General features: G+C 39.6%; 12 protein-coding genes across 12 annotated transcripts; 6 read left to right on the top strand and 6 right to left on the bottom strand.

The window, feature by feature from the left end:
• Nucleotides 1-3: 3 nt before the first annotated feature.
• Nucleotides 4-2003, bottom strand: Gasu_09160 (uncharacterized protein). Its single transcript, XM_005708305.1, has one exon. The coding sequence runs from the start codon at nt 1302-1304 to the stop codon at nt 243-245; it is 1062 nt and encodes a 353-aa protein (XP_005708362.1). The 5' UTR covers nt 1305-2003; the 3' UTR covers nt 4-242.
• Nucleotides 2004-2012: 9 nt separating this feature from the next.
• Gasu_09150 (uncharacterized protein) lies at nt 2013-2893 on the bottom strand. The gene has a single exon (XM_005708304.1). The coding sequence runs from the start codon at nt 2866-2868 to the stop codon at nt 2227-2229; it is 642 nt and encodes a 213-aa protein (XP_005708361.1). The 5' UTR covers nt 2869-2893; the 3' UTR covers nt 2013-2226.
• Nucleotides 2894-3483: 590 nt separating this feature from the next.
• On the top strand, nt 3484-4718 carry Gasu_09140 (uncharacterized protein). Its single transcript, XM_005708303.1, has one exon. It carries the CDS (start codon nt 3506-3508, stop codon nt 4559-4561), a length of 1056 nt encoding a protein of 351 aa, XP_005708360.1. The 5' UTR covers nt 3484-3505; the 3' UTR covers nt 4562-4718.
• Nucleotides 4719-4742: 24 nt separating this feature from the next.
• On the bottom strand, nt 4743-6143 carry Gasu_09130 ((S)-2-hydroxy-acid oxidase). Its single transcript, XM_005708302.1, has 3 exons — nt 6012-6143; nt 5774-5962; nt 4743-5726 (listed from the first exon to the last, which is right to left on the bottom strand). Exons 1-3 carry the CDS (start codon nt 6087-6089, stop codon nt 4809-4811), a joined length of 1185 nt encoding a protein of 394 aa, XP_005708359.1. The 5' UTR covers nt 6090-6143; the 3' UTR covers nt 4743-4808.
• A 10-nt stretch (nt 6144-6153) lies between these two features.
• Gasu_09120 (DNA/RNA-binding protein translin/TB-RBP-like protein) lies at nt 6154-6968 on the top strand. Its single transcript, XM_005708301.1, has 2 exons — nt 6154-6817; nt 6871-6968. Exons 1-2 carry the CDS (start codon nt 6244-6246, stop codon nt 6942-6944), a joined length of 648 nt encoding a protein of 215 aa, XP_005708358.1. The 5' UTR covers nt 6154-6243; the 3' UTR covers nt 6945-6968.
• A 4-nt stretch (nt 6969-6972) lies between these two features.
• On the bottom strand, nt 6973-7853 carry Gasu_09110 (uncharacterized protein). Its single transcript, XM_005708300.1, has one exon. It carries the CDS (start codon nt 7826-7828, stop codon nt 6998-7000), a length of 831 nt encoding a protein of 276 aa, XP_005708357.1. The 5' UTR covers nt 7829-7853; the 3' UTR covers nt 6973-6997.
• Nucleotides 7854-7862: 9 nt separating this feature from the next.
• Gasu_09100 (uncharacterized protein) lies at nt 7863-11643 on the bottom strand. Its single transcript, XM_005708299.1, has 9 exons — nt 11494-11643; nt 11286-11446; nt 11102-11236; nt 10953-11053; nt 10514-10910; nt 10179-10457; nt 9466-10129; nt 9166-9416; nt 7863-9119 (listed from the first exon to the last, which is right to left on the bottom strand). Exons 1-9 carry the CDS (start codon nt 11609-11611, stop codon nt 7977-7979), a joined length of 3249 nt encoding a protein of 1082 aa, XP_005708356.1. The 5' UTR covers nt 11612-11643; the 3' UTR covers nt 7863-7976.
• A 300-nt stretch (nt 11644-11943) lies between these two features.
• Nucleotides 11944-15258, top strand: Gasu_09090 (uncharacterized protein). The gene is made up of 2 exons (XM_005708298.1): nt 11944-14755; nt 14809-15258. Exons 1-2 carry the CDS (start codon nt 12058-12060, stop codon nt 15198-15200), a joined length of 3090 nt encoding a protein of 1029 aa, XP_005708355.1. The 5' UTR covers nt 11944-12057; the 3' UTR covers nt 15201-15258.
• A 5-nt stretch (nt 15259-15263) lies between these two features.
• Nucleotides 15264-17268, top strand: Gasu_09080 (uncharacterized protein). Its single transcript, XM_005708297.1, has one exon. It carries the CDS (start codon nt 15287-15289, stop codon nt 17093-17095), a length of 1809 nt encoding a protein of 602 aa, XP_005708354.1. The 5' UTR covers nt 15264-15286; the 3' UTR covers nt 17096-17268.
• A 255-nt stretch (nt 17269-17523) lies between these two features.
• On the top strand, nt 17524-18358 carry Gasu_09070 (uncharacterized protein). Its single transcript, XM_005708296.1, has 4 exons — nt 17524-17913; nt 17961-18002; nt 18051-18118; nt 18186-18358. Exons 1-4 carry the CDS (start codon nt 17538-17540, stop codon nt 18213-18215), a joined length of 516 nt encoding a protein of 171 aa, XP_005708353.1. The 5' UTR covers nt 17524-17537; the 3' UTR covers nt 18216-18358.
• A 14-nt stretch (nt 18359-18372) lies between these two features.
• On the bottom strand, nt 18373-19103 carry Gasu_09060 (uncharacterized protein). The gene is made up of 2 exons (XM_005708295.1): nt 18600-19103; nt 18373-18549 (listed from the first exon to the last, which is right to left on the bottom strand). Exons 1-2 carry the CDS (start codon nt 19029-19031, stop codon nt 18454-18456), a joined length of 528 nt encoding a protein of 175 aa, XP_005708352.1. The 5' UTR covers nt 19032-19103; the 3' UTR covers nt 18373-18453.
• Nucleotides 19104-19393: 290 nt separating this feature from the next.
• Gasu_09050 (uncharacterized protein) lies at nt 19394-20489 on the top strand. Its single transcript, XM_005708294.1, has one exon. The coding sequence runs from the start codon at nt 19531-19533 to the stop codon at nt 20461-20463; it is 933 nt and encodes a 310-aa protein (XP_005708351.1). The 5' UTR covers nt 19394-19530; the 3' UTR covers nt 20464-20489.
• Nucleotides 20490-21267: the final 778 nt, after the last annotated feature.

Below are 21267 nucleotides of genomic sequence, written 5' to 3'. Positions count from 1 at the left end.
ACAATCAGTTAAAGATGATTCATTCAAATTTCTCGTTCTGGTTGAAAGAATAATTATTCAACACTTCTTCTAAGGTCGCAATGTCTATTTAATAGTCTACCGCAACCAAAAACTTTTTTACATAAGAGTTGCTCTATGGTTTCAAAAAAGGCAATTCTTGACAGATCAGAAAAGTACGTGGACAATCAAAGTTAGTCAATTAGTTACCAAATCTAATAAAACAAACGACTGATTACAAATTCTTAATCGTTGACAGAAGAGTTCTGATTCACATGTTGACAAGTACGAATAACTTCATTCATAGATTGCGGCTTTCTTGATAAGATACCACATTTAACGTTGTCTGAAATGGTTTCCGACTCATCAAGTAGATGATCGCTGTCTTGATCTGCTTCATCTGCTATACCAGTTTCAACAGATGGTTCTGCAGCGCTAGTCGAGCAATGCAACAGCTTCGTTGGCCGTTCAACAGATAAGAAACGTGTACAACTATTGCTTGAGTCAGGAACCCCAAGATATGGATCATTATTAAAGATGGCTTGAGTGAATTTACACGTTCTGGGCAACTTAGATGTTTCCAAATCATCTCTGTCTAGTGATGAAGGACAGTCCAGTGTGTTTCGTCTACACTCAAAGGTATACAAACATTTTTTAACTGCACCTGAGTACTTCAAGTACTTACGCCATCTACCTTTGTCAACTTTTGAAAAATTCTCGGACCTATAAAGCACTGCTTCGGCGTTATCCAAGCTGAAAGATCGGTGCCTTGGTATCTGATAACCCTCCAAAAGCTCGCCTTGATACGCAAGATTTGCAATAGGCACGGCAAGAGATGTATCTACTTTTTGAGGAATATCAAAAGAAGACAAACGCTGTCGTTTCGGATTCTGGTAAAGACCAAATGTCGCTATATCTTCAGTTCTCTTACTATTCGAAGAGAAAGTGGGAACAGGGACTGTAAATTCACTCAGTAAGATAGGAACCTGCCCTATGTAACGACTATTTTCTTCAATTTTCAACGGCTTGGGAAGCTGTTTGCTGTTCACTGCTCTTTTGTGAACGTTAGTTGCAGACTGCGCAAGTGTTGCCTTGTCCAGGCGCCTCTCTCCTTTAGCTTTATCTTCACTACAAGAACTAACCTGTTCCACAAACTTTTTTCTTCGTGGACCAACAAAAGGAAGGGAGGGACCACAACCGTTCGTCTCTTCAGCAGCCTTTTGGAAGCCGTTAATACTGTCCTTAGAAGAAGCCTTATGCTTTGCGTTTATCGTATTCAACGGAAAACATGAAAATGTGTTTCCCATAGTATGCAGAAGAGTGCTGTCTAGCTCAAGTACACTTAACTAGTTTCCAATGAAAGAACAATTCTTGTAAATCAATTCATTTTATCTGTTGCCAAATATAGAAACAGGTGATTGTGGCCCAAATGCAAGCCACCCATCAGGATCATTCAAGCGACCATTCAATAAGATGTGAGCAACGTGTCATTCTGTCAAATTTTCAGTATCGATTCGATAATGGCGGACGACGAAGGTAAGACTGCAGGCTCTGGCGATCCACAAACACCTTTTTGGCGAAAGGTTAAGACAACTGTGCAAGAGTTTTTCGAGGCACCTTACGAAGAACACAAGAGTTGATTTCGAAATTCTTTTGAAAAGTTCGTCGGAAGATATCTGAGAAGATTTGAGCAGAACCCAAGTCTTTCAGAATCTTTCGATTGTGACACAATTCTGGTAGTCCGTCTTTCAACAGTTCTTTGCGAGGAGCAAGACCGAAGAAGATGACGTCTTCACAACTGGTTTTTTCAATATTATGACGGAGGCTTACAAAACCGAAGTTTCCGGCGTGAGTCTCCTGACGTTGCTATATTTAAAGAAAAATCGCGTGGTTTTCTTTTACAGAACTAAGCAAAAATAAATTTATTTATTAATATCTTTATCTTTTGTCTAGTAAGATACAGAGTAGAAGAAAACTCTGCTCCTTACGAAGGGTGCTCCTCCTTACTACTTCAGATAAAAGTTCGATCGTGAGCCAGAGCCTGTTTTGAGAAGATCAGGAGTCGCAGATGGTCTGTAAGTCTTTGAGGCCATATCTCTCACCAAGTTGCTTCCCTCCGAATGCCGCTGTAAACTATATCCTTTTGTTCGCAGTTGCCTAGCTGTGTCTAATGAGAAAGGACTCTTGGCTCGTGGAGTTGTACTGTTGTAGCTGTTTGAATTGAGTTTCCTATAAGTAAATTCTTTCGACTGCATTTAGCAAAGAAACTTTTGTGTAGCAAATAAAGTGGATACCATTTGTCATCGGTCGATAGATCGGACTAATACAAGTTGCTGTCCGGGAGGTGTGTTCTGTGCTGCGAGGAAGCATGGAATAATTGCTTAATGATGGACTCTTCGCTCTAGACTCGGAATAAATCCTTCTTTTTTTCAGTTCCTGGTTTTCTGAGGCAAGTACTTGAACTTCATTCTTCAAACGAGTTATCTCTTCTCGATAAAGTTCCATTTGTCGTAATGCATTTTTGCCAGCCTTTGCCTCCTCTTCAGCTTTCCTTACCTGTTCGTTCTGTTTTTGAATAATGTCCCTCACGTTTTGGAGATGTATATCCCTTTGAAGCCTGTGATAAGCAATGATATTGATAAGCTGTTGCAACTCATCCTCTATTGAGGAGAACAAATATCGACGAGTTTCTTCAGGAAGCCCTAAACCTTGACCACACAGTGAACATGTTTCACATTCCTGTCCACAGTAGTCGCAACGACCCCTTTCTCCACTATTCAAACCAGTACAACCCCTACTACAAAAGAGGTGACCGCATGAGGTGAATATGGCATCTTGAAAAGAATGCAAGGAGTTAGAGAAGTCACTCATTATATGGACAGTTGACAACTTACCGTTATCAACGAGTTCCTTGGTACAAATATTGCAAAAGAAATTCAATACTGTAGAATGCGACATCTGTGAAAGCAAAGTGGAAGAAAATTACATCATAAGAGGGGAATCGTAAGAATGAACGTGCAATGGCGCCAAATTTCTAAGCATTTTTTATGGATGTTCATTCCCGGCATAGCCAATAGGACAAGCTCTGAACAAGAAAGTTGCCAAAGAAGGTTCATTCGGAAAGAATCCTGGTTGTCAAAAGAATACTTGCTTGGCTTATAGTTTTCTTATACTACCTCCTCTCAAAAGTTTAAGCAACTAAGAGTTGAAAGTGCCAGAAACAACGTGAAAGTTCGGGAAGCAAAATTTATTGAAGCTGCTGTGGGATAAATAAGACAAGAGGACAGGATTCGCCTACTTTTATTATAGCCATTCAATCTGAAATAGAAAGACTCACGAAACCTTAAACGGTCACGAAATAAATCCAAACATACTGAAAACCACGTTCGCATTCTGAGGTCCGATTCGAAACTACGGACATCCCTCCTACGCTGAAACTTTTGGAATTCTGGAAATCACTCATTATTCTAGAAAAATTCCATCTTCGTTGGAGATTGCCACAGTTGTTATGGAGGGTTCGCCGGGTACTTGTTCAGTTTGCCTAGAGCGAAGTATCAACACAACGTTTCTTCCTTGTCAACACGAGACAGTTTGCAGTTTTTGCACCACACAACTAGACTCTCTATGTTGTCCTGTTTGTCGAACAGCTGTTTCTTTTGTTCTTTTGAAAGGTCAAGAAAGTGACGTCGGAAATTTGTTATCGGAAGTAACTGGGGCAAGTGACGGAGTTATACAGACGAAGTGGTGCCTTTCTTGTGTGATTCGTTACAGACAAGAAGTTGAGCTCTACTTATCGAAAAATGTTTTTAGCATTTTATTTACTGGCTTCACTTCTCGTCTGAAGGAACTAGTGAGCCGACTTTCTGTTTTTACACAAGAGAAAGAGCCACAGTCTAGGTTTTTAGCCGACGAGAATCTTCAGTGGGTTTTTAAGCCTTCAGAAGTTGTTTCTCGTGCAGGTGAGAGTGAGAAATTGAAGTCAAGTTGTTGTCCAAACGGTTGCTTAAGAAGAGCATCTCATTATGACCAACAGTGGGGCTTCTCATTAGCCTGTGAACAAAGGAAAGCAACGAAGGTCATAAGTGGTTATCCTTGTAGCTTCAGCCACTGTCAGCTGTGGGAGCTTGTTCGTCGTTTACAGGGTCAGGAATTGCTTCCTCAGCTTATTGTCTTATGTTTTTGTTCGTCCTCATTTTCTTCGTTTCAGCAAGTAATTGATATGCATAATCTTATTTATAGATATAAAGAGAATTATGGTGCAGTGGGTCTTCCTGCAATTATATGGGTAATGCTAGACTCTAAAACGCAGAAGGATCAAGGTGCACGTGGTGATATGGTTTCGTTTGATGTTATTAGAGAAGAGATGCAAAGAATAGTGCCCTATGATCGCCCCAACGCCGTTGTTAAGATTTCTTCTGACCCTGTCACGGAAGAAAGAGACTTTGAAACATTCCATCGTATCACAACTCAGCTTATCGAAGCACACAGACATAAGACACCGCGTAAATGGCTTGTTGGGAGTCAATCTTGTGGTAGAGCAGACGGCTTAAAATTTTTCATCTGATTCTAGTTACATACGAACTCACGATCTCTAAAATTACAACAAAACAGAAGCCGAAAGGATATTACTTTTGTTCCCTATCTTGGTTTCGTGTTTGAACTACCCATTTGTATATTGAGAGTAAGCAAGCATGAATATTACATTGTGTCATAGATTATTTCATATGGCTGCACAACTGCTTCAATTATGTGTAAGTTTTAAGAGTTGTAATTTTTTAATAGAAGAACTTGTCTGGATGAAATATATTTCATCATAGACGTGAATGTATTTCTTGCTGCCCCTTACTGTGGCCAAGCAACGCATCATTTGTTTTAAACGAGTTGATAAACCAATCTACTTTAACGATCATATCTCTTCGAATGTTAGCAATCGAGGGGCAACCGAGCAGCCCCAAATCGAGTTCAAATTCGTTCCGATATAACTCTATAACATGTCTGACACCTTCCTCGCCAGCCACAGAAAGTCCCCACAATATAGGCCTACCAACGCAAACGGCTTGCGCACCTAACGCCAATGCCTTGATGATATCTGTTCCCCGACGAACTCCAGAATCTAATAGAACCGGGATCTTGCCTTTAACACCACTCACAACGTTCTCCAAGCAGTCAATTGTTGCAGGAGAACCATCCAACTGTCTCGCACCATGATTGCTAACAATAATACCAGCAACACCACAGCGAGTCGCTAAGTCCGCATCCTTTTCAGTTAATACTCCTTTCAACAGAATTGGAAGCTTGGTTATAGTTTTCAGCCAACTAATATCTTTCCACGACAACGATGGATCAAATAATGATGCAATGTAGGCAGCCAATCCAGAACCATCAACTTTCCTGGTTCTCTGACGATCCTCGTTTGTACCCTCGATAAAGTTGGCAAAGGTCAAATGCTGTGGAAGTTCGAACTTGTTGTGTACGTCAGCTTCTCTTCTTCCTAGCTTCGGAGTATCCACGGTAACAACGATTGCAAGATATCCTGCCTTCTCTGCCCTTTCTACGAGCCTTCTGGTAACTTCCCGGTCTCTGTAGACATATAATTGGAACCATTTTGGCCCTTCTGGAGCTGCTTTTGCGACTTCTTCTATACTGCAAGTGGAAAGGGACGATAGAGTCATGATGACCTTCGACTTTGCTGCGGCTTTGGCTACTGCCACTTCACCATCTGGGTGAGCCTAATATAGAGATTACTATTGGAAAGCACAAGCTTCAACCAATATACCATTTTCTGCATTGCTGCAGGAGCTATGACGAAAGGAAAACTACAAGGAATTCCGAGAATATTTGCAGTAATGTCTTGAACTGAGATATCAACCAAAACTCTTGGTTTGAAGCGAAATCTCCGAAACGCTAAAATATTATCTTCGAGGGTATACTGATCATCTGCACCTGAGGCATAGTAGTCATACGCCTGAAACAACTGTTCAACTTTCCTACAAGGTACAATAATATTCAAATACCATTTTTGGCAGTTTCTGCTTTGCCAATGTTTCATATTCATACACATTTACTGGCTCAAATGGCTTGTCTCCAGACATATCTAGCTTGTCGACAACGAAGAATGTCGAAATGATAGCAATTGATAATTTCTCTTTTACGACATGAGGGTGGGAAAAAAATTTATATATAGGAAGGTGAATTTTTGTTGAGATCGACTCCAAGTTCGGAACACTTCGAGTCCTTTTTCTCTCCATGGAAAGTTCATTTTTTTTCAAACTAAATGACTATTTAGAAAAGGAATCTCAATGCCGTGAGAATCTGAGAGAATGTCGAGATCGATGCGACGCTGCCGTACGTTCAGCAGCAGTTTTAGTCGAATCGTTGCATAAGGAAAGAGATCTCTCTTCCAAACTTCAAGAACTCTACGAGTCACTAAGAGAAGTTGCCAGTGGTTTTGTTCGTCTTCAGTCAAATGTTCCCGTAGATGAGTACTATAAATATAACGAGCTGTGGAGAAGTTCCTTATCTCAAGCAGTTGCCGTCGGTTGCCTCGTATATTACTTGGATTGCAATCAGTTGGCTGACATTTTTGTTCTTGAAAGAATTTTTTGTCCTAAAGAACCAGAAGCGTCTTCTGTGAGAATTGAGTTGGAAGATTACCTTGTTGGCGTATGCAATCTTGTTGGCGAATTGTCGAGATTGAGTGTGAACCGTGTCACAATAGGAGACTTTGAGTTTGCTGTTAAAGCCGCAAAATTTTCTTCCGAGGTTTTGGCGGGTTTCAGACTACTTAATTTTCGCAACGATTATTTACGAAGAAGATTTGGTATGTTATTGCCGACTATTTCCTATGGAGTCACTGACATAGACTCTGAATAGATGGGATGAAATATGACGTAAAAAAGTTAGAAGAAGTTGTTTATGATATCTCCATCCGTGGACTTTTAAAATAGAACTATCGCCTAGTTTGACAAATTGTAAATGATATCGAACCAAAGTCAGGTTGCTAAAAATTCAAATCACTACTACTCCGTTCCGAATTATACGAAGACGATGATGACTCGTAGATAGTTGTTCTTTGCAGTTTACGTAATAATTCCTCGGTGCGCCATAAAGCTGGTACTTTTCCTTCCTCATCATCAAACTCGTCTGAATCCTCGTCAATATCATACCAATTCTCTGAATAGAAACCATCATCTTCTGTTAAGCTCGCCGGAGTTTCTGGATAGTCATATGTCCTATTAGTGTCACTAGAAAAGCCATCTTCAAGAACTTCTTCGTCCTCTGCGACTAACCAGTCCTCGTCTAACGCATTTGTTAAAACTCGTATTGGTAGTCCTATGTCGTGAACTGGCATCATAGTGGGACAAGACAATTCATAAAGGTCATAGACGAAGTCTCCTTTTTCTTTTTGAAAAGAGTTGAAAGGTTCCGTCGTAAGTTCTCCAATGTATTCCTTCACCAAAGTGTCACCGTTCAAAGTAAAAGGTGATGCATATCCTTCAGACACGTCCACCAAGTCCAAAAATTTCCATTCTGAAGTAACGTTTGTTTCTAGGGTATTTTTCTGTTCACTGTTATTCCCAAAGCTTGAATGTCTTTTATTGGTGGACCATGACTTCTCGTTCCCTTCAGTGTTTGCTGTTTCACTACCCTCCAAAGTCAACACGTGTGTGAACAGTCTTTTTTTTCCTTTTTGACTGATACTTGAGTTGGTTACAGTCTCTTCGTTTGATGACGACTGTTTCTTTGCACATTTATTGGACACTAATTCAACCTGCAAGAACGATAAAGGCTTTTCCTTCCTCTTGCGAGGAATTCGTAAGAGCACAGACATGGCACAAAAATGACTGGACACTTGGCAAGGCACTTTTCAATGTAAAAATGCTGTGCAAAAGTGAACATCTGCGTTCTAAACAACGTAAATGACAAAGTCTCGTGATACTATAGTCCTAACATATACGAATCCTAGCTCAGTCAAAAAGTTAGTCGTTTGTTCTTTGTCGTTTCCTTGCTGCTCCTCGTGATTTGTATCTGCGTTTTCTTCTTTCGTCAATCCGCTGCTGTCGTTCTGCCTCCTGTTTTTCCATGTCCTTTCGTTTGGCTTCCAAACGCGCCTTGCTGACCATTTCTCTTTTCTTGGTTCGCTCATTTCGAATAGTATTTAGCATCTGAAACGTTTTCTGTTCTTTTCGTTCTTCGGGATCCGTCACTGCTGACATTACCTTTTCTAAGTTACTGCGCCGCTGCTTTTCCTTTGCAGATATTTGCTTTGGTTTGCTGGAAAACGGTAAAGTCGCTTGTAAAGAACGAGGAATATGGAAAGGTCGAAAGTTACGCTGTGCGGGTCTTTCATCAATTTTGCGATATTCCGAGTCATCATTTGTTGGAATAGGGATTTGTTGCATTACACGCAACTCTCTCAAAGTTTTCATTAGGTGACGGATTTCTACCGAAGGAGGGCATAAACGGTCTTGAACATCGACACAATAAGACTCCACGGCTACCTTTACCCACGCACGCAAAAAAACGATATCACTCATAAGAATTTTGTCCTCAAAAGTTGCTCGGAAGGCACCAGGAGGACTCTTCAAAGCTTTCTTGATGGCTCCTCTAATACCAGAAACAGTTCTAATCTTCGCACCAAGATATTTCGATACTTCCAAGTCCGAATGAAACATGCCCCGAACAAATGCCGAGTTCTTAAATATTTTGAGGGGTTCTCCAATCAACTTCAACTTCTTTACAATGTTGAAGTCTCCACTGACTTCAGAAATATATCCACTAGCTGCAACTCTAAAATTGCTCGTATTTGGACCATCCAATCTTTGAAAACAAATGACTCCAGTACCCAAGGCCACTCGAGGTCCAAAAAACGTAGCATCACAATGTAAGTGTTCCGGTGTATACTTCAGGTAACGATTTCTTCCATTTTGATCTTCACTAGAATAAACAGGAATGGATTGAAAACGTCGCCATCCAATGGAGAAAATCAGTGGATCACCACATTTTAACAGACCCTTTCTCCAACGGTGCCGTTTCAGTCTGGCTCTTATATGACAAAATTGTTCTTCTCCAATTTTAACAGCTCCCAATAGTATCGGCGCGAATGGATTAAAATAGCGCAGCTGTATAAATGAGTTAAAAAACATCAACAATGAGTTTTGCACTTACAAAATCTTCAGGAACATCATCAACTTGAAGACGAAGATATGAGCCTGGTGGAAAGCCTTCCATCATCTGACGGCTTTCTTCATCCAAAGTGGCAAGCTTCTGCTTCTTTTTCGATTCCCGCTCAGCAAGTTTTAGTTTCAAAGCTTGATCAAACGAAACATCTTCGTCTGAAGAGTATTTGTCCAAAGCATCTGCGTCATATGCAGCGTCAAACTGTATTTTCTTTTCAGTCTTCTTCCTCATTCGTTTTTCTGGAATAGGTTGAGTTGAAGAATTTATCGAATCCCTCAGTTAAAATACCTTGTGAATCTACCGACGTGGCATCTTCATTATCTACTTCAGGGCTTGAATCATCTAATCCTACATCAGAGCAAGTTTCACTGTCAAGTTCTGAGTCATCATTTGAAGAATCCTCGCACGCGTCTGCAGTGAAATAGCCATCATCGCTCTCAGCTGACAGATTTGAGTTTTCCTCCACTAACTCACTGTTCGAAAATCGTCGCTTAAGACTGGAGTTGTTCAGCAAGTCCCACGACTTGGAAGCAATAAATTTACTGCAGTCTGCTTCCTCACTTCCACTGAATATGAAACTACCCAAGTCTTTAAGGCATACTTCAGTGGGAGCTAGTCTCTTATCATATATCCACTTTGTCAAATTCTTTGGACGAGTGTCAAGCTGAAAATCATCCTTTGCAAGTTTCCATTTTTCAACAATACCATCATTTTCGTCTCTGGACTCAAAACCGACGTTTTCACTCTTAAACTCATTTGCCATTGGATCTTCATCTTTGTTATCGAATATTTCATCCAAGCTATTCTCCATGCTTCCTTCTTGGCTATCGATATCTGAAGCAAATTCTTCAAGAAATTTTTTAGAATCCAAAAGATCTTTTGAATTTTGGTCCAAAAGGCTCTGTCGAAGGATATCCAATTTCCCACTTTGTAGTTTATCATCCATTGAACTCTAAAAACGTTTCACTTAATGTGTATTCAACTAGAAATAGAAAACTAACCTTTATTCGCTGCAAATTACGGATCATCACTTCTCCTTCACTTTCTGGTTCAATATCACCAGTCAACCGAACAGTCTGATTGGGAAGATTGATATATATGGCGTCTTGATCATAAGAAATACCCGAAACTTCGCCCATTGGAGCGTGAATAGCTCTTTCCTTATCTGACAGCTTTCGTTTTCGACTTTTACTAGCGTCCTCCTTATTTGGAAGCGGACAGGGATCTGGTAACTGCTCCACATGGTTGACAGTAATATCTCCAACGCCAGGCAAGTGCATCTAAAACTCGTTGAGTATTCGTATGTTCTGTGATTCATTTCAATAGTTTCTAATACCTTAAAGTTTACACCTCGTGGAAACCTTAAATAAGTTCCATGCAAATATCCAAAAAAAGCCACAGTTCTGCTTTTAGTATCATCTTTTGACTCCTCTGTTTTGTCTTCCAGCCGATCAACCAATATATAGCCATGCTCATTCCTCCAAGTTATTGTCTTAAACTTCGTAACGGAAACAAAGCGCGCTAGATTAAGCACTTCTCGCTTCAAATATTCACCTCCCAATGTCAAGCCGGAGAAACAAAATAATTTGGCTCCTTGAGTTATTTCATTTGTAAAGCGATTCTTCAAATGCTTCTTCATCTTCTTCATCTGTTTCCCTTCGCGAATCTTATCCAAGTGAGTCAAGATGCCAATCACACGTGGCATTCCATGGACTGAACATATATTTAAGAACCTAACAATTAGAAGACTAAAAGAGTGCAAAGTAAAGACTCACTCGAAAGTTTCCATTTCAAAACCAAAGCTAGCGTCAATTACAAGCAAAACCAGATCAGCAATCTTTGCTGCGTCGATCATAGATGGAAGTTCTCCACCAACCTATTGGGTATAAAATATAATTAAAGTACAATACGTGTGATAACTCACTTCCAAAAAACTGAGTCTTTTCTTGACACCGCTCAAAACAGTGATTGGTCCAACTATTTGACCGACCTTTTTCTTTGTATAGTGCTTCACGAGACAACGAATAATGGTGGATTTTCCAACACCTTTGGGCCCCATCTATTACAGATATTATCGCAGTTGACCAAGCACAAGTCATCCGACTTACCACTACAACTATACGAGGAGCTTCATGTCCACCGGTGCGGTCGGGAACAGCTAAGTGCGCTCTTAGCATCTCTTTCTCAGCCGATGCCTTTATTTTACGTTGCATGGCCACAGGGCCTGAAACTGCCTTTTTCTCCTTCTTTGGAACATTCGAATGACTAACTGCAAAAGAGTTTATTTCTTGATGGGACTGTACCATGACTTTTTACCTTGCTCAAGGCCCAAAGAACGCAATTTACGTTCTGCTTTGGCAGAAGCCTTTTTTAAAGCCGCCTTCTTTCCAGCTTTTGGCTTGTGATGTGGAACTGAAGTAGTCTCCGATTGCATTGCTCAATACTGAATCGGCCAAATAACTACAAAAATATTTTGAGATGTTGCTATTGCTATACGATATTTTCCACTTTTAGAAAATTACCTCAAAAGAACTTGCCAGTCTTCAAATTACTATAAACATTCTTTTTATGGAATGTATGCCATGCAACAATTCTCGTTCAGGTAAGCAACGAAATGGCTAGTAAAGAAAGGAAGATAAAGCTGCTATCGAGCTATTTTTGACTCTGAAATCGGAGGGAAAGAATCTGCAGCATACAATCGTCAAATTCCTTCAAAAACAGACAATTTTCGATGTACCATCGGAATAGAACAGAAAATAAAATATTGTCATATTTGGATCATTTATCGGAAACGGCATTTAGAAATTGTTATAATGTGCCATCCAAATAGAAGTGGAACTGGTAGTTGAAGGACCGTGTGTATAATAACAAAAATCATAAATGGCAGAAAACTCTTTTGAAATTTCACACGAAAGTTTTATGCTCCCAAGTTCCTCTTCAAAGACTCAAGTGCTTTGGGAAGAGTTGGACCCCAGAGATTTAGAAATAGAAAGACTGAAAAGAACCAACTTTAATCTTCGTTTGCGTGTGTTTCACTTGGAAGGTTGTTTAGGTTTGAACAAAGATAGTGAAAAGGTTCTTGAAAGAGGAAAGAAAGAACAAGAACTTATGGAAGAACTGCAACGGGAAGTTGAGAAGAAAGAAGAACTGCTCCTGAGTGCGCGTGATTTAATTCGTTCTTTGAAGAGCGAACTTACAGAAAGAAACACTAAGCAAGATTCAAAGCACGAGAAGGATCTTTTCGCAGTGGAACAGGTCAAACCTGCAATATTTGGTGTGAGTGATGTTACGCTCAACACGTCAACAGAAAGTGGTCTAAATTTGGATACCAACGATATAATATCTCGCTGTGAGAAGATCATGGAGAAGCTTCGTTACTTTACACTTGGAGAATTTGCAGAAGAATCGAAACGAATATATACGCACTTGAAAGGACAAATATCTGTCCAAGTGGCTTCCAATATCGTCGTACAGTTTTTAGATTTCATAGATCGTCTTTTAGCTTCCATTTTGCAAGGAGAATTTTTGCTTCGACCGAATAATAAGTTAGAGTCACAGCATGTGCAGACAGAACCTACTGTAGCGCTTCCCAACACGTTCATGAGCAACTTGATAAAACTGTTGAAATACCTTGTTGATGTCCGACTACAACTTCAAGGAATTGTTCAGGGAGATGAAACTAGCCAGCCTGTCTTTCCCGAAACTGACGATGCTTTTGTGGGCGATGAAGTCCTGAAGTTGATGTCCAATGAAGTTGTTGATTGGGACCAGATTATCGATCAAATTAAATTGCAGAAGGAAGACTTAACCTTGACTTACGATGCTCTGGAAGAAGCAGAAGGTTTGAGAGATGAAGCTGTCGAAGCTTTGGAGACTACCGAAGTAGAAAGAGATGCAGCAGTTAAACTTATTGAGAATTTGAAAGAACTTGCGTCATCTATTGCATCGAATGATGTGACAGCATCTCAAAGAATTTTAGAAGAAATTGGAGTTGGCTATGATTTCATAGCTATATCGAATGATTGGAAAGCAGATGTTCTGAATGGCGTGAAACAACAGAATGATGCTTATCAGCATCTCGAAGAAGCTGTGGTGAGTTGGAGAAAACGATGGGATTCTTTAACATATGACGATCTTCATGAATTTAATGAGGATGGAAAGTTTACTTGTTTTGTTAAAGAAGAGAAGATGAAGTTAGAACAAAAGGTTTATGATTTGTCACAGTTGTTTAAGGAAGAACAGGAAATGTGGAACAAAAAAATTGAAGCTTTGAAAGAAGAAAGAGACTTGGAGATTATGAGATGCCAACAGCTTGAGGACGAGTCAATGCGAATGATAGAAGAACAAGTTGAGTTACATAAGACGGAAATGGAACAATTACAGAAACAGTTGTATGAAAGAACAAAAACTCAAGAAAACTTAGAGCGAGAATTGGAAGCGACTTGCGACATCATTGAAGATTGTAAATTGAAGACAACAGGTTTCTTGGATATGATGAAAAGGTTAGAGTATGCCTTGTTGTCTTTGGACGAAAATATCCTAGAAAGTATTCAAATAGAATGTACAAATGAGGAAATTCTAAAGAATTCCTTTCAAGTTATTTCACAATTGAAGCAAAGAATAACTTCCACGGACGAAGCCACTCGAAACTTGCTTTATATGTTGAAAGAGCAGGATAGAAAATTTGATGCGAAAGTACAACAACTTGACAGGGGAACTTCAAAATTGGAGTCGAAAGTGTTAGAATGGTCCGACAAAGTTGATTATTTAAGGAAGGAGTTGTTTCAACGGAATCAGAAAGTGGAAGAACAAAGAAAGAAAATTATTCTCTTGGAAGAAGAAGAAAGAGATAGAGAATTTCAATATTATTGTAGAGAGGAAGAGCATAGAAAACAACAAGCTATTATTAAGGAGGAGAAGGAGTCCACTTTGATTGAGTTATCAACCTGTCGTGAAGAGTATCGATTGCTTTATGATGAATGGCTTCAGCTGTGTGAACAAGTTGAAGATGTAACATCTGCATTAGAGCAACATGAAGTTTTCAGTAAACAGTTAGAGGAAGAAAAGGAGAATTTAGAAGTTTCAGTTTTTAAAGTGGACGAAGAAAGAAAGCAAATCGAACACAAGTACAAACATTTGTACTCGTTGCATTTTGAAGTCAGGGAGAGTTTGCTTAGAGAAGTCAAACTCTGGAAAGCACAGTTTTCCAGTTACTGGGAAGATAACGAGATATTTAAAGAAACGATTAGAGCATTTCAGGAAGAAGTCCAAAGTCGTTGGTCAGAGATAGTGTCTGTTTTTCAAGAGCATTACGCGTTGTTATGCAATCGATTGCTTGGCGGAAATGAAGAAGCTTTTCAAGGTTGGAAGCCACTTGAGTTTGAATTTGTCCTTCAAGGAACAAATTTTTTCCCCGAGTTTGTAAAACATCTTGGCTTATTGAGTGCAAATATCCAACTACTTTCTCAAGAGTTGGAATCTAGTGTTGTAGTAAATAATATCAGTTCAGTACCAGAGCGACATTTCATATGCCAGCATGAAGTTACTTTTTCGTTACCTGAGGAAACAGTTCCGGTTGGTAAGTGGTGTTCTTCTTTTGACATTGTTTTCAAACCTAAATACAAACTAAAGACAATAACATAACGGTGACAACAACCACGGATAGAGAAACGCTAAGACAAATGTGCAACTTTATTAGATCTTGGAATATGGAAGGATGGTTCCAAATAATGATGAGACGGCTATTAGAGCTGAAAAGAAAGTTGACAAGACTTGAAGAGAAACAGGAAAGGGCTTTGTCGACTGTAAAACTGCGAGATGTTCGTTATTATAGCTCGACCATGAAAGAGTTTTCCGCTAGTAAGGAACCAAAAATTCGCAGGCGCTTCTCATTTTCACCAGCTACTGGTCAAAAAGTTTCTCCCTTACAGTATCTGCGATGGAAAGAGAGAGAACAGGAAGAAGGGATATTGAGACACATGAGAGATAAGTGGTCGGAATCTCAAAGATATAGAAATATGTAATACAGAAATGTCAAACTTTGACCAATCCGTAAAGTGTTTATAAGATTTGTCAACTTTCTTGGCAACTCCTCAGATTTTTGCTTCGGATGAAATGTCTTGTAACATCTCCTCGTCCGTTTGTGGAGATACCAGATATGTTTGTATTAGAAGACACGAAGCTCCAGCATACGAGATCCTATCGTGCTTTCTTTCTGTATAGTGGGTTCTCTCCTTGTACTTCACTGCCGAAGCCTTTCTCGCAAAGAGCCTTATTGTGCCGTAACATTTCGCTCCGTAGAGATGGTGTGATTCGCCTAGCGCGTATAGCGCTGCTAAGAGAAAGAGTAAAATTTTCTTGTTTGACTGTAAAGTGTCGAGAAAATTTTGAAGTCTTATGGAAGTTTGTTTGCAGAAATGTCACGAACGAGTCGTCATCGTTGCCTGAACGAAATGGGGTTATTAGGGAAGAGACTAGGTCAACTCCAAATAACATATTAAAGAAATTCTCACCACGAGAGTCCGTCAAACTTTTGTACAATGCTAAAGAAGAGACGTTCATTCAAATGTTGCAGAAAGGACAACGACAGAAACAAGAGCAGCCTCTCAGTCAAGAACACAAGGAACAACTGATTTACTTGGCAAAGTTAACGGAAACGAGTAGGAGCAAGCGTACCAAAGCTGTCTATTTTTTGTTTTCGATGTTATTTCTGACAGTTTCCTTATTTTTATCGGCTCAGACAAGACAATATTGTCTATCCCTTTCCAAGTCGGTTGGGTGGATTTGGCTGTTGTTTGATTGGGAAAGGCACTTTGGATCTCTCCTATCCTTTGTAACTCCTCTCCTGCTATTCATTTATACTTTCTTCTTCTCGTTGTCCTTTCGCGATACATATAGGAGATACATTCTGTCTTATTTTCTGGTTTTGTTTGCTCAAGGAATCGCATCGATTTTTTCATTTGTTGGTTTTGGATATATTCGAATATGGATTGAAATTGTATTGTATGGAATTTACATTCCAGTTGTGCTTTGGGCTTGGTCTGACTTGAAAGTTGAGTTGGAAATGGCGCATATCTTAGACAAACGATATTCTTTTTTATTTACTTTTTGGCGTATTCTTAGAACGTGTGCGTGCTTCATCTCAACATTGTCTAGAATACTTTTTATCTCCTTTGTGTGTGGTAGCAAAACTCTCTTGCCTAGGAATGAGACATGGGTGAACTCGCTGAAGTGTATTGTACTTGGGTTCTCTCGTTCTTCTGTTTATGATTGGAAGAGCATAATATTTGCGAGAGTTGGATATGTATTAATCTATTGCTATATCCTTTACAGCTTGCTGTTCTTTACTGTATTTGTGGACTGTGGATCAGAATTTTATTCTAGACATGATATTTCTCCCTTTACTCAACTTTTTCTTTATTTAGGTTTACTTGATAGAGACTTATCCAAAAGAGAAACTCGCAGAAAGAAAGTGGCATGGACAGGCTTCCTTGCTGCCGTCGATAAAAAGTTAGAAAGAATGATTCAGTTCGAGAAATACTCTGTAGATATAAGAGACTCTGCGAATTATCCATTAAAGAACCAAAGTGATGTCTTTTCGTTTATTGCTAATTTTGAAGTGCCTTGGGAAGATGAACCCGAATTACGGGACGAAGTTTTACTACCGTTTCGAGAGTATCTAGATAATGTAGCGCTTGCAATAAAAGCTCGAAATGAAGTGTATCCGAAATCGGACGAGAAGAAGCTATTACCTGGGTCGACTAGAGAATTGGAGAACGCAATGCTATTATTTTCCGAGGCTGTTCCTCCCAATCGTGAACACTATGATGTTGAACGGCTGTATGATGAGCCTGAGGGAAATATTTCCGTAAACTCAGACAAAACGACTTATAGCGATGTAGCAAAATATCAGACTTGATTTTCTTTATATAGAATTAAATACTGAGTAAGTTGGAAATTGGTTCCGGGACCAACAGAGAAATAGGAATTAGAACCATGAAGAATAGATCATTCTTTAGTTTTCACCACATGAGAAATGTGTTTCATAAATGAAATGGGATATCTTCAACAATTAAAAATCGATGGACACCACACAACGATGACACAACTCAACATGAACTTCCCTCCTCCAATGGAATCCCGGCCACGTGCCTACGGCCTCAAGAATCTCCCGCCAACATTGACTGTGTGTCCCAGTATCTATGGGAATTTCATATAACAAAATCCATAGTGACCATTTACAAGAGTTTTTAAATTTGGTAAGTAAGCCTGTCGTTTGACACTGTCGTTTCTTGCAAGATAACTATTATGGCATCCTATCCAACATCAGGTTAGTATTTCATTTCTCTTCAAGGTTGAACATGAATATTGCGTCAGATATCCACTCCTTTTCCTCCCCCTCGGAACAAGACCATCCTTTTGCATATCCATCAGCGCCTCATAGTGAATATACGAATTATCAGTTTCCAGTTGCAAATCAAACTATGAATAGTATGCAACAAGCTGCAATACCAGCAAATCAAGCACAGGCCCCTGCCACGCCACCGACAGTCTATGTGATGCCCCCGTTTCAAGGAAATAACGTGAATGCTCAACAGGCATCTATACAGCAAACACGAAAAGTCGCTGCTGTATCGAGTTCGAACCTCAAGTTTGGCAAAACCCCTCAAACGAGCATTTGTCCAAACTGTGGAGAACAAGTAGTGACCAGAGTCATATTTAAGAACTGCACAGGATGTAAGACGTATCTATTTGGATATGAGCTTTAATCATTGCTATGACAGGTAATTGGTGCATTTTTATCGCACTCTCTTGCATTCCTTGTTGTGTGTTCTGTGAAAAGTGAGTATGACACATTCGGTAAAAAAAAATAGTGCTAATGTCTTCTAGTGGATGCAAATGCGGTTCCATCGCGTATCATTCTTGTTCAAACTGCAGTTACGTAAGTGCAATACCCTTTGCTTTGCTAAGGAGATTTCATCTAACTTTATTCTTTCCTTGAAAACTAGAATCTTGGAAGAGGGGGTGCTCCGTGCTAAGGTGGACTAGAGCCAATGCACGAGATAGTTTTTCTGACGTGCCTCAATTTTAAGCTTGGTGTTCTGCACCCGACGTGTGGAACATATAAAAGGTGAATACGACTGTTTGCTTCTTCAAATAAAATAGTTCTGTTTGCATGCACTGGGAGAGTCAAAGGAAGCTAAAAGGGTTTTCGGCAACCTCCTTTCGGGTCTTCTTTACTTTCAAAACAAAAAGCTTGAAGAACCAACGGAATGCTCACGAATGGACACCTTTGAAAGCAGTTTCTGAGTTCAACCTTACAAAAACTGCGGACAATGTGACCGTTACAACGAAGTTGAGCTCGTCCGGAACCTATAACGAGATATGGTCAACCAACAAAAATAACGGCAGAAACCTTTCACCTTATCCTTCAAAAGATAGAATCCGATGACCATAAGAAAAGCTTGAAATATTGCGTTGTTTACCATTACACTGTAACTGATTGCAGTTCTTTCCAAGAGACGTAAATGATTTTCAACTGCGCTCTGGTATGCCGAGGTTTTTGCCTTGAAAGAGCTCTTAGTTGGAGGCTCTGTCGTTCGATCCAGTTTCGACCACTTGGCATAAGCCGTTTTATGATAAGACACAACCATAAGCAATAAGCCGATGACGGTACCGATAATAAAGGAAACACTTGCGCTAACTACGTTCAAGTGAAATACTGCAAGATACAAGTAGACATCCAACAAAAGTAGTGGCGTTGCCAAAAACATGTACAAAAGATAGGACGAGACTGGGATTTCTTTTGGGAAGGTCTTCAACAACAGATTCTCAACGGCTTCCGTTGACGACATGACGAATACAAGCCTGTTTCCTCCACCCACAATCCCAATGTGACAAACAAATTCTTGACAAGAAAAAAGTTAACTGCTAACATTGACTAGTTCGCAAAGAGACAAAATATTTATTCCAGGATTCCCTTTTCTCTTATCATACTCTTGAGTCCTCTTCCTTCATAGTGATCCTGCAAATTTAGTATTTCTTATGTTCCACACACAGGCAAAAATCTATAGAGTGGTAAGAATTTACTGAAGAGGAATAAGCAAAGACGCTGAATGCTTGTTATTAAAAGAACAGAGCTTGGATAAATTACAAAAGAGTTTTTGATGAAAAAAGTTGCCAAATCTCACACAAGTTCAGCATATTCTCCTAGACCATTTTAGGAATCTGATTTGCAATTGTTGTTGACACATTCAACATTTGGTTGGGTAATAAAGAGTGAAGACATTGTTCCGTTGAGAGGAAACTGGACAGACTTTACAGACCCCTTTCAAGCACGTCACTTTTTTATATATGGACTTTCTTACTAATAATGCTACTCGCAAGAAGGAACACGTCCGATGGCCAGATGAAACTGGGAGTGGTGTGTTAGAAGTAGTCCATCTTATTGAAAGTTTGGAGTATGGCCTTCAAGAAGAAGAAGAAGAAAATATTTCTGAGGAAGACTTGTTAGAGAAAGAAGGAAAGGAAGAACCAAGGTGGGAAAACAACTCAAAAGGTGAAAAGGTAGCTAGGGCCACAAAGTATGCCTTTGCTGCAAGTCTTGGAGGTGAAGCCTTCCCTGGCAAATCTCGATTAGAGGAAATGGTGAGAGAAGATATGTTGAAGAGAGGACCTATACACGAAGAAGTGGGTACCTTGGAAGCAGAAACAGAAGTGTTTGAAGAGTTTGTTTTGAGGCAACCGTCACACGTTTCAAGGTACAAGAGGACTGAGAAGGACGATGTGCATAAAAAGTTAGCGGAAGCGTTGGAAGAACTCTCTATTGTTCGAGATGAATTGATAAGTGCAAATGAGAAAGTTGGCATTCAACAAAAGAGGATATTCGAATACGAAAGTATCTTGAAAGAAAAGGACAATGAAATAAGTGGATATATTAGAGAGATAGAAGAGAAGAATCGTATTATTGAGTTCTTAATACGCAGGAGTGGAGAGTCCGAAAATCTGATGGCTATGGTAAATGGAAGAAGATGGAGCGACTTGTTAGACACCAGAAATAGTTTGACTAGTCGAAGGGATAAAGTTCATCGGGAGCTTATTGACAGTCCACGTTCAGTCGCCTTAATGGGTGGTCACTCACGTCTGGAGGATTTGAGAAATAATACTGTTGGAGCGCCAGTTGTTCCTGTCGTTAAAGCTGCAGAAAGTCGAGATAGTTTCACCAAATCTGCAGTTTTTTCTTCGAAAATTGGTGTTAATAGACTTCAGGAACTTAAACACAAGTGATGTAAAATAAACAAGGATTATTATTGTTTTAGAGAGTTTGTCAAGAGAATATTCCAAGGAGATTATTGTCTCCTGTTCTCTCAGTAAGCTTTTTGTTGAATTATGATAAAAGAGAAAGGAAGTATCGTACTATGAGGACTTGCTTTACGTTGGCATTAATAGAGAAAATTCAACTGTGGTTTGTTGACTGGAGAAGTAGTAGTATACTGCCAGCGTAGCCAAGGCCTTCATATATTGTATCTTATGAGGAGATTTCAGAGTTTTCTGCATCTTCCATAAAAATCAAGCCGTTCAACTTGGAAGAAAAGAGGGTGCAGAAACTAGTGACATATTGACCGAGGTCTCAAATATTGCAAACAGTGCAAACGCCAGTCATTAATAGTTATCAAAGGTTGCGAAAACCATTGTTTTAAAGCAGTTGCACAATCAACTCGAAGAATTGTTTTGGAGAGTGTAGCTAAAATAGGTTTTGAGAGGCACTGTTCGTTAGTGAGATCTAGGGAAAGTCCGTACCCGAAAGTGTCTGGATAGGAGAAGAGTCCACTAACAGTATCACGGAGACGTGAAGAATTGTGACTAAAAGCTTGAAAGATTCGGGAACTCATTTTCTACGAAAAAGAAAAGACGCTTCAACTTAAAAGTGTCGTCAATCATGGCAAAAACTATTATTTGAATTTTGAACATAACGACTTGGGTTTTTATGGTCAAGAAATAGACTCGTGGAAGAGTCAACTGCTTTTTAAATAATATTATATAAGCTAACGAAAACAGGACTGGCTAGTTCCAATCACAGAAAATTTCCTT

Source organism: Galdieria sulphuraria, assembly GCF_000341285.1.
Source record: "Galdieria sulphuraria unplaced genomic scaffold scaf_5, whole genome shotgun sequence".
In the NCBI taxonomy this organism is placed as follows: Eukaryota; Rhodophyta; class Bangiophyceae; order Galdieriales; family Galdieriaceae; genus Galdieria; species Galdieria sulphuraria.
Note: the sequence above shows the minus strand (reverse complement) of the source record. Positions and strands in the feature narration are given on the sequence as shown.

Bases quoted from the DNA above. Each gene is read 5' to 3' on its own strand.
- Gasu_09110 (XM_005708300.1), bottom strand. From the start codon at position 7,828: ATGTCTGTGCTCTTACGAATTCCTCGCAAGAGGAAGGAAAAGCCTTTA.
- Gasu_09070 (XM_005708296.1), top strand. From the start codon at position 17,538: ATGAATATTGCGTCAGATATCCACTCCTTTTCCTCCCCCTCGGAACAA. The intron at 17,914-17,960 runs GTAAGACGTATC...TTGCTATGACAG, and splicing joins ATTTAAGAACTGCACAGGAT to GTAATTGGTGCATTTTTATC. The intron at 18,003-18,050 runs GTGTGTTCTGTG...AAAAAAAAATAG, and splicing joins ACTCTCTTGCATTCCTTGTT to TGCTAATGTCTTCTAGTGGA.
- Gasu_09050 (XM_005708294.1), top strand. From the start codon at position 19,531: ATGGACTTTCTTACTAATAATGCTACTCGCAAGAAGGAACACGTCCGA.
- Gasu_09140 (XM_005708303.1), top strand. From the start codon at position 3,506: ATGGAGGGTTCGCCGGGTACTTGTTCAGTTTGCCTAGAGCGAAGTATC.
- Gasu_09120 (XM_005708301.1), top strand. From the start codon at position 6,244: ATGGAAAGTTCATTTTTTTTCAAACTAAATGACTATTTAGAAAAGGAA. The intron at 6,818-6,870 runs GTATGTTATTGC...GACTCTGAATAG, and splicing joins TTATTTACGAAGAAGATTTG to ATGGGATGAAATATGACGTA.
- Gasu_09090 (XM_005708298.1), top strand. From the start codon at position 12,058: ATGGCAGAAAACTCTTTTGAAATTTCACACGAAAGTTTTATGCTCCCA. The intron at 14,756-14,808 runs GTAAGTGGTGTT...TACAAACTAAAG, and splicing joins TGAGGAAACAGTTCCGGTTG to ACAATAACATAACGGTGACA.
- Gasu_09080 (XM_005708297.1), top strand. From the start codon at position 15,287: ATGAAATGTCTTGTAACATCTCCTCGTCCGTTTGTGGAGATACCAGAT.
- Gasu_09160 (XM_005708305.1), bottom strand. From the start codon at position 1,304: ATGGGAAACACATTTTCATGTTTTCCGTTGAATACGATAAACGCAAAG.
- Gasu_09060 (XM_005708295.1), bottom strand. From the start codon at position 19,031: ATGTCGTCAACGGAAGCCGTTGAGAATCTGTTGTTGAAGACCTTCCCA. The intron at 18,550-18,599 runs GTGAAAGGTTTC...ATCTCGTTATAG, and splicing joins TCTATCTTTTGAAGGATAAG to GTTCCGGACGAGCTCAACTT.
- Gasu_09150 (XM_005708304.1), bottom strand. From the start codon at position 2,868: ATGAGTGACTTCTCTAACTCCTTGCATTCTTTTCAAGATGCCATATTC.
- Gasu_09100 (XM_005708299.1), bottom strand. From the start codon at position 11,611: ATGCAATCGGAGACTACTTCAGTTCCACATCACAAGCCAAAAGCTGGA. The intron at 10,458-10,513 runs GTATTAGAAACT...AACGAGTTTTAG, and splicing joins CACGAGGTGTAAACTTTAAG to ATGCACTTGCCTGGCGTTGG. The intron at 9,120-9,165 runs GTAAGTGCAAAA...TCATTTATACAG, and splicing joins ATGATGTTCCTGAAGATTTT to CTGCGCTATTTTAATCCATT.
- Gasu_09130 (XM_005708302.1), bottom strand. From the start codon at position 6,089: ATGTCTGGAGACAAGCCATTTGAGCCAGTAAATGTGTATGAATATGAA. The intron at 5,963-6,011 runs GTATTTGAATAT...CAGTTGTTTCAG, and splicing joins AGCAGAAACTGCCAAAAATG to GCGTATGACTACTATGCCTC. The intron at 5,727-5,773 runs GTATATTGGTTG...TCTCTATATTAG, and splicing joins CTGCAGCAATGCAGAAAATG to GCTCACCCAGATGGTGAAGT.